The sequence below is a fragment of the Myxocyprinus asiaticus genome, chromosome 14 (genome assembly GCF_019703515.2).
Source record: "Myxocyprinus asiaticus isolate MX2 ecotype Aquarium Trade chromosome 14, UBuf_Myxa_2, whole genome shotgun sequence".
Classification (NCBI taxonomy): Eukaryota; Metazoa; Chordata; class Actinopteri; order Cypriniformes; family Catostomidae; genus Myxocyprinus; species Myxocyprinus asiaticus.
The window spans coordinates 22244324-22259457 of NC_059357.1; the positions used below are offsets into that span (position 1 = coordinate 22244324).

General features: G+C 37.6%; 2 protein-coding genes across 9 annotated transcripts in view; both read right to left on the reverse strand.

Annotated features, from left to right (window-relative positions):
- LOC127451814 (tetraspanin-4-like) overlaps positions 1–3064 on the reverse strand; it is a 7887-nt gene extending 4823 nt beyond the window's left edge. Inside the window, exons 1-2 of one of the 2 annotated variants that reach the window (XM_051716774.1) lie at positions 2644–3064; positions 372–441 (exon numbers count right to left, since the gene is read on the reverse strand). In XM_051716774.1, coding sequence (XP_051572734.1) covers positions 372–440 — 69 coding nt within the window. In that variant the 5' untranslated portion in view covers position 441; positions 2644–3064. Of the gene's footprint in view, positions 1–371; positions 442–2516 lie in introns of both variants that reach the window. The other variant, XM_051716773.1, reaches the window with a different exon arrangement.
- A 745-nt stretch (positions 3065–3809) lies between these two features.
- LOC127451801 (mucin-17-like) lies at positions 3810–15023 on the reverse strand. Of its 7 annotated transcripts, XR_007899147.1 has the most exons (5): positions 14876–14973; positions 12300–12469; positions 12013–12160; positions 6601–11430; positions 3810–5990 (listed from the first exon to the last, which is right to left on the reverse strand). XR_007899147.1 is itself a non-coding variant. In XM_051716748.1 (3 exons), the coding sequence occupies exon 3, from the start codon at positions 5676–5678 to the stop codon at positions 4389–4391; it is 1290 nt and encodes a 429-aa protein (XP_051572708.1). In that variant the 5' UTR covers positions 5679–5990; positions 6601–11430; positions 14876–15017; the 3' UTR covers positions 3810–4388. The 7 variants fall into 7 exon arrangements, 1 of the variants encoding a protein (XP_051572708.1); XR_007899148.1 differs by lacking the exons at positions 12013–12160; positions 12300–12469 and having other exon boundaries at positions 6601–6811; positions 7505–11430; positions 14876–15023; XR_007899146.1 differs by lacking the exon at positions 12300–12469 and having other exon boundaries at positions 12013–12110; positions 14876–15012.
- Positions 15024–15134: the final 111 nt, after the last annotated feature.

A 15134-nucleotide genomic window follows, 5' to 3' on the forward strand; every position in this document is an offset into this window, starting at 1 on the left:
TGGCAACAATAGACAATTTGCCGCAAGTTTGCGATTTTTGTAAGGGCAGAGCTTTCCACCTCCTGTTGCCAAATTCACAGTGTGATTAGTTCAAATCTCTTTTGAGGTTGTGCACATTCAGTCTCAGCCCCTGATTTACGTTTATGTGGAAAAGGGCAGCATAAGCATTCTACAAAATACTTTATTTTGTGCTCCACTGAAGGAAGTCAAACAGTTTGGAAATGACATAAGGTGAGTAAATGATGACATTTTTGGATGACCTATCCCTTTAAAGCATGATATGGTGAAACTATGTTCAGCTAAACATGGACCAGCAATCTAAAAAATTATATTTGACAGAACCCTAAAACAGTAAAGGAATTCGTACAAACCCAGAAAATGAGGTTAAAGATAAACATGAGGTACTTCACACAGCAGAGGCAACCTCGTGATGCAGACATTCTGCATTCAAGAAGAAAGACAGGAACAGGGTCACCAAATAGCAATATAAAATGTATAGCATATGTGTTCCTGTGCAGTGTTATTGTAGTTTTAAATTTTTATTTAGTTTTTATTTCTATTTTATATTCAATTTGTCATTCCAAATTAGTTCTAGTTTTCGTTGGTTTTCACAGTTTTTCTGTTAGTTTTAGTTTTCTCAGTTTCAGTTTAGTTAGTTTTTATTTTAGTTTTAGTTTTAGTATTTTTTTATGCCTGCCAAAGCTGAACGTTTACTGGTATCATTTAAAAAGTCAAACATCATTATATTTCTTAGGGCAGTGTCCCACTTTGCCTATATTCACCCTAGTATATCAAAAACTAAAACTAAAATGAATTTGAGACCATTTTTGTTTTAGTTAGTTTTGGAGTTATGAAAAAGTATTTTAGATTAGTTTCATTTTTTTCCAATAATTTCAGTTTTTTTATTTTTATTTTAGTTAACAGAAATGTTTTTATTTAGTTTTAGTTTCAGTTTTAGTTAACTATAATAACACTGTTCCTGTGTGTGCTTTTAACATGTGTAAACTTTCACACTCTCCTCAACTCTTTCATGGAGAGGAAGTGCTGTTTCCAGGCAGGAAGAAACCACCCTTGTGTTGTACTGCTGATAGCATTATCTCTAAAGCCATTATTTTCCATGTTTAAATAATTATTAGAGCCTCCTTCTATACTTTAAACTTAAAGAATATAGTGGACGTCTAGTAATATATCCCATTATATAAACATTATAATCATGTTGGTGGTTATTTTGCCCATAAAATGCTGTTGTGTTCCACTGATATGATCCACATGTGACCACAGAATAAATTATGGGGCAAAAATGTAAACATATAAGCTGCCTCAAAGTTGGGCAGCACATGCATTATTATCTGATTTCACTGGTATGTCAGTAATGGTTCTGTAAATTGGGATCATATGTATGTGTGAATTTAAATGGAGTTCTTCACATATGAGATCAAGCAGGCAAAAAACCCACTTTTCTTGTGATTCCAAAATGCATGTAAAAGAGTCAAATCAGCCTACAGTCTTCTCCCTGGTGAAGCACCAAAATGAACTTATTTTTATTGTACTAATTAAAAAAACATTATCTGATATAAATGTATAATACCAACGAACGTTCAGGGTTGGGGAGTAACAGAATTCATGTAACGGGATAATATTTAGTCCTTTCAGATGGAAAACATTTATATATATAAATGATGCGATCCAAAGTGCATTTGAACAGCGGTGAAACACTTTCTTATGATGTGTTACATTTATACGAGCAGACAGAGAAGTAAGTTTGAAGTAAGTTTGGAGCAGAAGAAATAGAAATAAACTTTGTGTAAACTGTCAGCTTTACGCTAATCTAAAATGCTATTTCTAGCCATTTTACATGCACGTTACCAGGCACAATCATATTAGATCATAATTTCATTTTTTCTTTTAAGACCTTTGATATTAGGGCAAAAATCTTATTCTTGATGATAATTTTTGTATTGTTTTCCTGTAAAAATACCTAAAAATCCTTAAAACAAGATCAGTTTGATTGATCTTGTTTTAGAAACAACACTGCATAAGATATTTAGGTTTTTCAGAGAATGTATTTTTAACATGTGTATTTTGTCTCACTGTACTGATAGAGTTTTTATAGTCAAAACAAGTGAAAAAATCTACCAGTGCTGAAGAAGTAATCCAAAGTATTTAGAACACGTTACTGACCTTGAGTAATCTAACGGAATACGTTACAAATTACATTTTACAGCATGTATTGGAATACATTTCAAAGGTAACCCTCCCAACCCTGCGAACGTTTAGCTTTTATAATGTAAATTTTATTTATAGTAAATTGTGGGTTTGCATAAACTATAGTGATGATAGAGAATCAGATTGGTGCTTGTTTTCTCTGGTCTACTGGTCTGCTTCAGCATCAGAGATATAAACTATGTTTGAGTTAAAGGGAGGGATGTGATTTCAGTTCATAAACAGTATACAGATCTTTGTTTTTAATGTCTCCATGATTTACTTCAAGCAAGAAGCAAAGAAAGTTGCTTTACCTTTAATTAGATGGAGACCAAAAAGAGACTGACAGGTAATTGAAAGGCTTCCAGGAATTCAAGGAGTTCAATTTTCACTTTGTCCAAAGTGCTTCTATATTGTCTTTTTGTACTGATGAAATCTTACGTTATTTATTCATAGGCTGTTCTCCGCTCTAGAATTCCTCTAGTTCTTCTGACTGTTGATCACTCTTCATAAGGTGCAACAAAACCATAAACACTTAAGTGAACTTGAAATATTTGTCCTTCAGTTTTGTGGGATACAAAATTCCTCACACAGTGTTTCCCTTTCTTTGTTTTTCAATTCCTTTAGGCTCTTTCATTTCTCTCCAGGATTCCTCTTGTAGATTCTTTTGTAGGTAACACAAAGGACATAAAAGTATTTGTTTGCTTGTTAGTGTTTTTCTGTCCCCTCAATCGTAACGACTAATTCTTGGTTCTCTTTGGTCCTCTATCTTTTCTATCAGCTATTTTCCTGCCTCTCTCTCTTGTTCCAAATAACTTCCAGATGTACTCTCTCTCTCTCTTTCTCTCTCTCCACCTCTTCCCTCTAGTCTCTAGAGAATCTGTTATTTCCAAGACCCTCCTCCCCTTGCTGATCCTCCCTCCCTCTTTCCCTTGGTTGTGTCCAAACAGTTCTGATGGATGTTAACAGTAAGCTGGGCAGCAACACACATTTGAGGTTTTGCAGTCCTCTGTGTGTATCTTTCTATTTATTCTTTATATCTTTAGTCTATTAAACACACCATCAGTATATACCCTTTACAGATCTCTTGTGAGAGACACTTTTTGATGAGTAAAATATGTAATTAAAAAATGTAACTAAATTTATTGAGGTAAGTAAATAAAAAGATTTGTGAACTTAAGTTACTGTAACTTTTTGACCAATTTAATTTGAGCCTGACTGGGAACTTACATTACCTCTTTCTTTCTTTCTTTCTATCGTTGAAAACATGGTCAGGAGCTCCATCTGTTGGTCATCTGTAATGTCATTTTATTTGGTGAAAAATGCCTTGTGTTCAGAATTTTTCTCATTTATTTTTTTATTTTTTTGGCAGATACTTGTCACATTTGTGTTGTTATGAGTAATTATAGTGTTAAAGAGGCATGCCAAGGCATCCATCGGATTCTTAAAATATCCAGCTAGCAAACAGTGTCACAATGTTAGTGCTCTTACCCTAGAATTTTGGAGCTGTAATGCCTGAAATCACCAAGCAGATCAGAAATTCTCTTGTTTTTAAATACCTCTTTAAGAGATTTTAATGGAAAACCCCATCCAGTCGGACAAATCTGAACAGTTTGTATGATATTTATTTGGTTGTTCAATTCAAATATAAACAGCAATGGAAAGAAGAAGAAAAAAGTAGTGTCACTGTTGCATTTTCTTTCAAATAATACATATTTGCTGCCAAAACATAAAATTTAGAAAATGTAAATATGTTGGTATCCACACCAAAAAGATGCATAAAGTTACAGAAAAATACTGCACCATTGGTGGCCATAGGAAGTGCCAAAATGTTTTGTGTAATTATTATTATTATTATTTTATTTTATTTTTTCAATTTTGTATTTCATAATTTTTTCTTCAGATTCATTTGATTGCATATTTGGACATCATTTGATAAGATCAGGAAGTGTGAAAAATCAACTAATATTCAGATTAAGGAAAGTGAGCAAGAAGTGTAAAGCAGCAGTTAAACATTGCACCATTATTGAGTTACATTAAACACAGTTATTATTTAGTCCTTCTTTATGACAAAAAGAAATCAAGACATTAAGTAATCAAAATCATCAATTCTATTAAACCTATGATTAAAAGTCAGTTCTGTGAACAGAAGATAACTTTTAAACATCTGTGGTGAGACAGAACGCTTAAATTTCTTTCACAGCCGGTCTCCCACTGTTTTTATCTCCTTTCTGTCTCTCATTCTCTGCCACTGCTTCCTCCAAATCCTCATCTATGTAAAGCAGAGGCTCCTGCTCCTCCCATTTCTTTGCCTCTGTGGTTCCGTCCCCACCCACTCCACCGTTAGATGTGTCACCTGATTCCAGGGTAGCAAATGTGCTGAGCGGCATATCATCTCCATCCCCTCTCCCCTCATCAGACAGCAGATCCCTCTGTTCTTTTCCATCGCAATCCACTCTCTCTCCAGCCTCTAGATTCACAGGCCCAGCCCACGCATCATCCTCTGCCCCTTTCTTTTTCATGGACCGTTTGCTTCGTCCGTTCACGTACCCTGGGCTGAACTTGTGCGAGGCGTTTTTCTTTCGCCATTTGACAAAAAAAAGGAAGACTCCTAACAGCACACAAATGATGATTACACACACTATTATTATTAATAGCCAGTTGGTCTGTGTATGCAAGATAGGTGTTAAATGGGTGGAAACTGATTCATCTACAGACAGTGAATGATGTAGGTCAGGAGCACCACGAAAGAAGAACTTTGAGGTGGAGATCAGAGTTGATGTGGAGGCTTCTGTGGTAGTAGTGAGGAACGTGGTGTCCTCGGGGCTGGACGTGATGATCAGGGACTCAGTTCCTTCTGCAGGTGGTTGTGAAGTGTTGGGTGTGGAATTCTGTGCCGTTGAAGCTGTAGTCAAGGCAAACGTTTCTGTGGTGATCTCAACTCTGTGTTCCATAGCACTGGTCAACTCATAATTAATAAAGCCAACAGTGGTTTCATATCGACTTGTGCTTGGCAGGTATTCTGAAGTTATTGGTGCAGTCATACCTGTTTCTATCCTAACAGCCACAGCAGTGGTGCTTGCTTCCATTGGCTCCAAGGCCATTGTGGTGTGTTGTCCTTGAGCAGTTGTTCCTTCAGAATCAGACTTTGGTTTTGTCTGGCTTGTTGTTTGTTCAGTCTCAGTAATGAGTAGCGTAGTAGCCTCAACTGTTGGCTCTTCATGTATGGTGCTCATTTCATTTTCAGGAGTGGAGACTGCATGATTCTGATCTGATGTTGTTGGTAATTCAGTGACAACATTTTCAGGTATAAATGCAACAGTGACTTCAGGACTTAAGGTTGCATCCACAGTCTTATAATTCAGTAATGTAGTGGTGACATTTGTGTCTGTCTCATTTCTCTCTTGTGCATAAATTAAATTGAAACAAAGTCCAGTAGCAAGAGACAGCAGTAAATGGCTAAAATCTAGTCTCATGTTGTATATATTGGCTGAAAGGTCACTCAAGGAAAACTCTAGGAGCTTTCTATTGTGATCTCAGTCTTAGAACAAGATAGTGAGAGCAGATATTGTCTTGTCCTCTTTTGTGGCTCTACAATGTGAAATGCTGAAGTAAAAGGAATACTGTTAGCCGAAGCTTTCATAAGTTCATCTTCAGGTTCTCATCTTCTTGCGTAGTAATCGTTCTGCTGGAGTAATCTTGCATGAATCTAGGTCGGAAAGTTTTACACAGCCGTGTTCTTCCACTTTCTCTCTCTCTCTCTCTTAATGTAGCAAGGGAGATTTCAGCTTCAGTGACATAAACGTGGCACAGTGAAGAAAAAAGATAGTTAGTCACCCAATTAGCACTTTAAATCATGAATTTTCTTCTGCTTTAAGTTTCTTTGAGTCTCATGAATCTTAATGGAGCTGCATGATTGGGCACATAAATTATTCAACACTTGTGTCCATTTTATCAAAGCACAGACCTGCTAACATTTAGAATTAAATTCTAATTGACGAAAAGAGAACATTTTGACTACATCATCTCTACGTTCATGAATGCAGCTTATTTCAGTTAAAGATTTAATTTTCAAAATTGCTTGAAGACAATTCAAGTGACAATAAACATTTAGAATTAAATTCTAAATGACAAAAAGAGAAAATTTTGGTTATATCATCTCTACGTTCATGAATGCAGCTTATTTCAGTTAAAATTTCAGTTTTAAAAATGGCTTGAATATGATTCAAGTGACAGTGTGGCATTAATGTCACTCTCTAAGCTGTATATAACCTTTACTCTTTCTTTCTATGTGGTCTACCTGTCCTCAAACATTTTTAATATGGCAGCCATATATTACCTTGGTGACTAGTTGTGCCCAGTTTGGTCTTTTGATGAATATGTGGGACTGCCACTTACCTTCATATCTCTGTGTAAACTCACTGCAAACTCCAACCACCAAGACCAAATTGCACATGTGAACCACTTCACACTTTCACATGTAGTGAACACCTATATCCTGTTTATTTCTCTTCCTCTCTATCTCTCTTACCACATGCCCTCTTTAATTTCTCCACCCTCTCAAGTTCTCATCATATCACAGCGTGTATCTGTCCAACAGAGGCTGCAGCTGAAAGATTGGTAAAGTTGCAAAAAAAAAAGCAAAGTGTTTCATCACACTCTAAATTATTATGGGTGTGTTGACACGTTTGTGGGTTTTGACTCTATGTCTGCACAACTTTACAGTTAAGCATCTATGTGTAAGTGTGTGTGTTTGAGTGTGTACATGCATGTGTTTGATGATTGTAACAGCATTTTCTAATTGTACTCTTAATTGCAAGTTTCATTTTAGCACAATACATAATATCTTAACATTGCTTTTATTTTATTTTATTTCACAAGATATTGTTTACAAAGACCCACATAAGACAACACTGGGAGATTTACAAAAATGTGTTTATCTGTGGTATTCACCCCTAGAATCTTTCTTGGGCATGCCACAGCTAGTCCTATCAAAGTGAAAGTGGCAGCATATACAGGTGCATCTCCAAAAATTAGAATATCGTGGAAAAGTTAATTTTTTTCGCTAATTTAATTCAAAAAGTGAACTTTCATATATTCTAGATTCATTACACACAAAGTGAAATAATTCAAGCCTTTTTTTTTTTTTTTTTTTTTATGATTACGGCTTACAGCTCATGGAAATAAAAAAATCCAGTATCTCAAAATATTAGAATAAAGAATTTTGCATGAATTACAGTGGCAGTGACATTCCTAGTGTCAAGCCACTCCTGAACCAGAGACAACGTCAGAAGCGTCTTACCTGGGCTAAGGAGAAAAAGAACTGGACCGTTGCTCAGTGGTCCAAAGTCCTCTTTTCAGATGACAGTACATTTTGCATTTCATTTGGAAATCAAGGTCCCAGAGTCTGGAGGAAGAATGGAGAGGCACAGAATCCAAGTTGCTTGAAGTCCAGTGTGAAGTTTCCACAGTCAGTGATGATTTGGGGTGCCATGTCATCTGCTGGTGTTGGTCCACTATGTTTTCTCAAGTTGAGAGTCAATGCAGCCCTCTACCAGGAGAATTTAGTGCACTTCATGCTTCCATCTGCTGACAAGCTTTATGGAGATGCTGATTTCCTTTTCCAGCAGGACTTGGCACCTGCCCACAGTGCCAAAACTACTAGTAACTGGTTTGCTGACCATGGTATTACTGTGCTTGATTGGCCAGCCAACTCACCTGACCTAAACCCCATAGAGAATCTATGGGGTATTGTCAAGAGGAAAATGAGAAGCAAAAGACCCAATCATACAGACGAGCTGAAGGCTGCTATCAAAGCAACCTAGGCTTCCACAACACCTCAGCAGTGCCACAGGCTGATTGCCTTCATGCCATGCCGCACTGATGCAGTAATTCGTGCAAAAGGAGCCCCGACCAAGTATTGAGTGCATAAATTAACATTTCAGAAGGTCGACATTTCTGTATTATAAATTCTTTATTCTAATATTTTGAGATACTAGATTTTTGATTTCCATGAGCTGTAAGCTGTAATCATCAAGATTAAAACAAAAAAAGGCTTGAAATATTTCACTTTATGTGTAATGAATCTAGAATATATGAAAATTCCACTTTTTGAATTAAATTAAGGAACTTTTCCACGATATTCTAATTTTCTGAGATGCACCTGTAGTGATAATTAGCAGATAGTGGTGTTCCTGTATATAAAAAGCATCAGAATTTAAAGAACAGGATAGTCCTTTAAATTATTTAAATTATTTTAAATTATTGCTTTTTGGTGTCATAATTAAATACAATACACAAATCAAAATATATCTGTAAAAAAGTTTTGGGTGTGGTGTGAATGGAATATTGTGATGTTCAGATGTTTAAGTGTTGGATCAATATGTTCTGTGGTTAAAGTTGGCCACACCAAACTTTTCTATGAAAGGGGAAGTCCTAATTTATCTTTCTGGAGTCACGTCATTCTCATTTGGCCACATTCCAGGTTTTTGAAATCTAGACAATATTGTTCGACTGATTTACTGAACTGCATTTCCATCCAATGTACCCTATATAAGCTTGAAAATTCTAAGTGTACTCCTCACAGAAAGTATCCATCAAAGCACCCTTTTGTTTTAGGCCGAATATTGGAGAACTGTCTAAACCAGTGTCTCTCAACTGGTTTTGCTTCACAACTCAGAATTTACATTGATAGACATCAAATGGCAATCTAACACAGAACCAAATTTGTGTTTATATATTTATCAATAGGCTATTACCATGAAAAAGTCTTGAAAAACGTTGTTATCTGAGTTATTATAGCCTTTCTGTCAGCTCGAACCAGTCTGGCCATTCTCCGCTGATGTCTCTCATCAAGAAGGCGTTCCTGTCCACATAACTGCTGCCAACTGGATTTTATTTTGGTTTTCTTATTTATTTTTTTGGCACCATTCTGAGTAACTCTAGAGACTGTTGTGCATGAAAATCTCAGGAGATCAGCAGTTACAGAAATACTCAAACTAGCCCATCTGGCACCAACAATCATGCCATGGTCGAAATCAATGAGGTCACATTTTTTTCCATTCTGATGGTTGATGTGAACATTAACTGAAGCTCCTGACCCATATCTGAATAATGTTATGCACTGGACTGCTGCCACATGATTGGCTGATTAGATAATTTCATAAATATGTAGGTATACAGGTGTTCCTAATAAAGTGTAAAAAAATAAATACGTTTTATTATTATTATTATTATTATTAATGTGCTGTTCATGGTTTTCAAGGAAGAGGGCATGTCTTACAATATTCACATTGGCATCTATCTTTACCAAGTGACAGATGAATTTGCATCAAAATAACATATTTTGATTTTGTTTGAGTTTGATTGGATGCATTACATTTGGCATTAACAACTATACACAATCCTAACTTTGCTCAATATATGATTAGTTGTCTTTTATTATTTGCATTCAGCATTGTTTTTTCCATATCAAAATAGTCCAGAGACCCATTTTTGGGTAGCGATCCACCAGTTAAGAAGCTCTCCTCTAAACTCCTCTCTAAAGGTAGACATTGTTCACAGCTCTGCAAGCATGCTCTCTTTCAATGTTGTCTCTGTCCTCTCTCCTCTCCTCCTTTATTCTTCTATTTGCAAACCAAAAATCTGATAAATCATCCATAGTAACCCTAGGCTGGATCCACAATTCGTTCTTGTCATTATTATTTTTCCTCTTGAGTCTCTCCACACTTTTTCTTTGCTTCTCCTTCCTGTCTGCCTCCAGTGTAGATCCATTGACATACCAGAATTCCACTCTCTCCTGCACCGATCCTTTGGGGATGGCCCAGAGGCTCTCTTTCTCCCACTTCGGTCCTCCCTTCTCTTTTTGTCCTCTTCCCCTGTGTTTCATCCTCTCTTTAACGACTGACAGACGCACGCACAAGAAAATAGATATTCCAAGGAAAACTGAAGCAGTCATTGCCAGAGTCCACATTGTGATGAAGCAGACCAGCCTTGATTGCAGAAACTGAGGTTCTGAGTTTGTGTTAAAACAGTTGGGCAACATTGTATTGTCTCTGTCAGTTTTGTTCGTTTTGTCGGTTGTGGCATTTGTGCTATTGTCTGTTATAACATTAGCTATGATAGTGCTGTTGTTTATGGTGATGCCACTGGGTGTGTCTAGGGTGTCTGTTTCAGTCCTATTTTCTCTTTCAATGTGTGCTGTAGAGAGTATGAGTCTGTATAAACTCTGCTGTGTTGTAGAGTCTGTACTGTACTCTCGTCTGGGCTGCTCTGTCCAGTATCCACCATTTTTTGCTACAAGGACAGGTATTGAGGTGTGATATTCAGTTTTGTCTGTAACAGTAAGGTCATGTGTTGTGTAAGCAGAGGTAGTCTTTGGTGTGTTTGTGTTGTGTGGAGTTATCCAGTTGTTCCTTGTTTTCGGTGTTGCAGTACTCACTTCTGTTGTACTTTGTCCTGTGTTGTAATGTTGCTCACTGTGCAGTGGAACTCTATGTTCACTTGTTAGGCTATAACTTCCCTCTGTGACTTGTGTTCCTCTTGACTCCTCGTTCAAATTAGCAAATGTTGATTGGGTGGAGTACATTTCATAATTTCCTTCATCAGCTTTCGTTCTCTCATCCCCTACCCCTGTTGTGACAGTATTGGAAAGGTCTGATAAGGACTGTGTGACTGCATTGGTAGTCTGTGTGTCCAGAACTTTGCCCAAACTGGTGTGCCTGTCACTGTCGTAACTTGTGTTATGTGTGCTTGACCTTGTTCCTGTTTCATTGTCATCCTTTTTTAGTATCAGTCTTGCAGGGTTCGAAGAAACTGTGGTATCCATTGGACTTGTATTTGTGTGCATTATAACATTACTAGCACTGCTAACGCTCCCTTCATCTGGTCCTTTTGTGATATCCATAATGTAATTCTGAGATTCATTGCTGCCATTGAACTGATGCATGTATTTTGCTTCTTCTGTAAATGCCACATGCATAGCTGTAGCAACTGTGTTGTTCTGTGATGTCATGGTCTGAGGTGACAAAGCTGTTGTATTTATCAGTATTCTGGGTTCTGGGTTTGTTTCTGTTGTTGCCCCAGTGATATGTGTGTTTTCAGTATAGTCACTCAGGGTGTTTGTTGGCAGTTGTGTTGTTGTAGTTGTGTTGAAATATAGAGCCGAGGCAAAGAGGAAGTGAGTAAGCCACACTGTGATGGACAATAAAGTCATCTCCATTATCTCTTCTGTGAAAGACAGAATGAGAGACTACATGTGAGACAGACAATGTGACAACTTTTTAGAGATAAAGATTACATTGTAATTACTGAATAAACAACTGATTAATTTAAGAATATAGTGTTAGAATAAAAAGTACTGCACTGTGGATGTCTACTATCTAGAGATACTTAATCAATACTGTTCTGCTGAATATCAGCCATACAGGGCCGACAGCATGATTTTGAGGCTACACCCACTCCAAACATCAAAGTTTTCCAAAGCATGTTGTACTGGAGAGGGTTTTCTAAATGCTAAATTTTTGGTGGAGGAAAACAGCATTCCAGTGTGAATGAGAGCCTTAAATGTAGCAATATACTGTAAATGTGTTTTTAAATGTAATCATATTAGTTTTTATACAGCAACAAGAAGGTAATATTGAATAACTTACGTTTTAGACATACTGTATCTACACTGATCAGCCACAACATTAAACCACCTGCCTAATATTGTGTAGGTCCTCCTCATGCCGCCAAAACAGCGCTAACCCGCATCTCAGAATACCATTCTGAGATGCTATTCTTCTCACCACAATTGCACAGAGCCGTTACCTGAGTTACCGTAGACTTTGTCAGTTCAAACCAGTCTGGCCATTCTCCACTGACCTCTCTCGTCAACAAGGCATTTCCATCCGCAGAACTGCTGCTCACTGGATGTTTTTTTTTTGTTTTTGGCACCATTCTGAGTAAATTCTAGAGACTGTTGTATATGAAAATCCCAGGAGATCAACAGTTACAGAAATACTCAAACCAGCCCATCTGGCACCAAAAATCATACCACAGTCCAAATCACTGAAATAATTTTTTTTCCCCATTCTGATGGTTGATGTGAACATTACCTGAAGCTCCTGACCCGTATCTGCATGATTTTATGCACTGCACTGCTGCCACACGATTGGCTGATTAGATAATCGCATGGATGTTTGTTGGTGACAGATGGGCTGGTTTGAGTATTTCTGTAACTGCTGATCTCCTGGGATTTTCACACACAACAGTCTCTAGAATTTACCTGAATGGTGGCAAAAACAAAAAACATCCAGTGAGCGGCAGTTATGCAGATGGAAATGCCTTGTTGATGAGAGAGGTCAACAGAGAATGGCCAGACTGGTTTGAACTGACAAAGTCTTCGGTAACTCAGATAACGGCTCTGTATAATTGTGGTGAGAAGAATAGCATCTCAGAATGGTATTCTGAGATGCGGGTTAGCGCTGTTTTGGTGGCATGAGGGGGACCTACACAATATTAGGCAGGTGGTTTTAATGTTGTGGCTGATCAGTGTACAGGTGCATCTCAATAAATTAGAATGCCGTGGAAAAGTTCATTTATTTCAGTAATTCAACTCAAATTGTGAAACTCGTGTATTAAATAAATTCAATGCACACAGACTGAAGTAGTTTAAGTCTTTGGTTCTTTTTATTGTGATGATTTTGGCTCACATTTAACAAAAACCCACCAATTCACTATCTCAAAAAATTAGAATACATCATAAGACCAATAAAAAAAACATTTTTAGTGAATTGTTGGCCTTCTGGAAAGTATGTTCATTTACTGTATATGTACTCAATACTTGGTAGGGGCTCCTTTTGCTTTAATTACTGCCTCAATTCGGCATGGCATGGAGGTGATCAGTTTGTGGCACTGCTGTGGTGGTGTGGAAGCCCAGGTTTCTTTGACAGTGGCCTTCAGCTCATCTGCATTTTTTGGTCTCTTGTTTCTCATTTTCCTCTTGACAATACCCCATAGATTCTCTATGGGGTTCAGGTCTGGTGAGTTTACTGGCCAGTCAAGCACACCAACACCATGGTCATTTAACCAACTTTTGGTGCTTTTGGCAGTGTGGGCAGGTGCCAAATCCTGCTGGAAAATGAAATCAGCATCTTTAAAAAGCTGGTCAGCAGAAGGAAGCATGAAGTGCTCCAAAATTTCTTGGTAAACGGGTGCAGTGACTTTGGTTTTCAAAAAACACAATGGACCAACACCAGCAGATGACATTGCACCCCAAATCATCACAGACTGTGGAAACTTAACAGTGGACTTCAAGCAACTTGGGCTATGAGCTTCTCCACCCTTCCTCCAGACTCTAGAACCTTGGTTTCCAAATGAAATACAAAACTTGCTCTCATCTGAAAAGAGGACTTTGGACCACTGGGCAACAGTCCAGTTCTTCTTCTCCTTAGCCCAGGTAAGATGCCTCTGACGTTGTCTGTGGTTCAGGAGTGGCTTAACAAGAGGAATACAACAACTGTAGCCAAATTCCTTGACATGTCTGTGTGTGGTGGCTCTTGATGCCTTGACCCCAACCTCAGTCCATTCCTTGTGAAGTTCACCCAAATTCTTGAATCGATTTTGCTGGGCAATCATAAGGCTGCGGTTCTCTCGGTTGGTTGTGCATCTTTTTCTTCCACACTTTTTCCTTCCACTCAACTTTCTGTTAACATGCTTGGATACAGCACTCTGTGAATAGCCAGCTTCTTTGGCAATGAATGTTTGTGGCTTACCCTCCTTGTGAAGGGTGTCCATGATTGTCTTCTGGACAACTGTCAGATCAGCAGTCTTCCCCATGATTGTGTAGCCTAGTGAACCAAACTGAGAGACCATTTTGAAGGCTCAGGAAACCTTTGCAGGTGTTTTGAGTTGATTAGCTGATTGGCATGTCAAAATATTCTAATTTTTTGAGATAGTGAATTGGTGGGTTTTTGTTAAATGTGAGCCAAAATCATCACAATTAAAAGAACCAAAGACTTAAACTACTTCAGTCTGTGTGCATTGAATTTATTTAATACACGAGTTTCACAATTTGAGTTGAATTACTGAAATAAATGAACTTTTCCACGACATTCTAATTTATTGAGATGCACCTGTATATGCCAGACACATTTGTCTTACATATATTTAGACAAAAATATGGCCAGTTATTTTGTTTATGTTTGCTCTGTTCACAAAAGAAGTTCCAAATGAAGGCAAAGCAGGATCAAGCATTGCGTGTTGCCTGTCTGGAATGCCACAAACACAGACAAGTGGAGTGATACAAACAATGATGTGTCCCAATGCTATTATGGCATATATCAGTACTTTTGTTACAGCACTTCTCCAAATAAAGGAACATTCTGTTCTATAAGTATGAATACAGTGTTATAATACAAAGTACAGCCCTGTGGATTTCTAATAGGAATATTAGGAGGCTACTAGCAGTAGGGATAACACTAACAGAATATTTGTTTTACTCAGTTAGTAGTAATTAGCACTAACTCAACCAAAGCTAGATACAACTCAACACGTCACAAAGCAGCCTAAAATCCACAATACACTTATGTGTTTTGCTAAGATCAAATGAGAACTCTAAAATAATTGGATACCCATATATTACTCCACTTTTTTTTATCAGTTGAAAGAATAATGTATACAATGACCGTACCTGATGATGAGAGCTCATCACGCTGTCTCTGTCTTCCTGGCACTCTGTAATTTCTTCGTTTGCATAGTGGTGCCTTCTGGGATACTTCTCTCCACTAGCTGAAGCTTTGAACTGACATGAGGAAATGACCGTTTGATCACCATGCCAACAGTGGGATGAGGTAAGAGTTTGGGGTAAAGCAGGATGTGGTTTGGTGACTCCGCCTCTTCCCTCCATCAGTGCCACTGTGGAAAAAAAAAAAAAAGAACATAGATGTAAA

Excerpts from the sequence above, each read along its gene's own strand:
- LOC127451801 (XM_051716748.1), bottom strand. The coding sequence starts at position 5,678 with ATGAGACTAGATTTTAGCCATTTACTGCTGTCTCTTGCTACTGGACTT.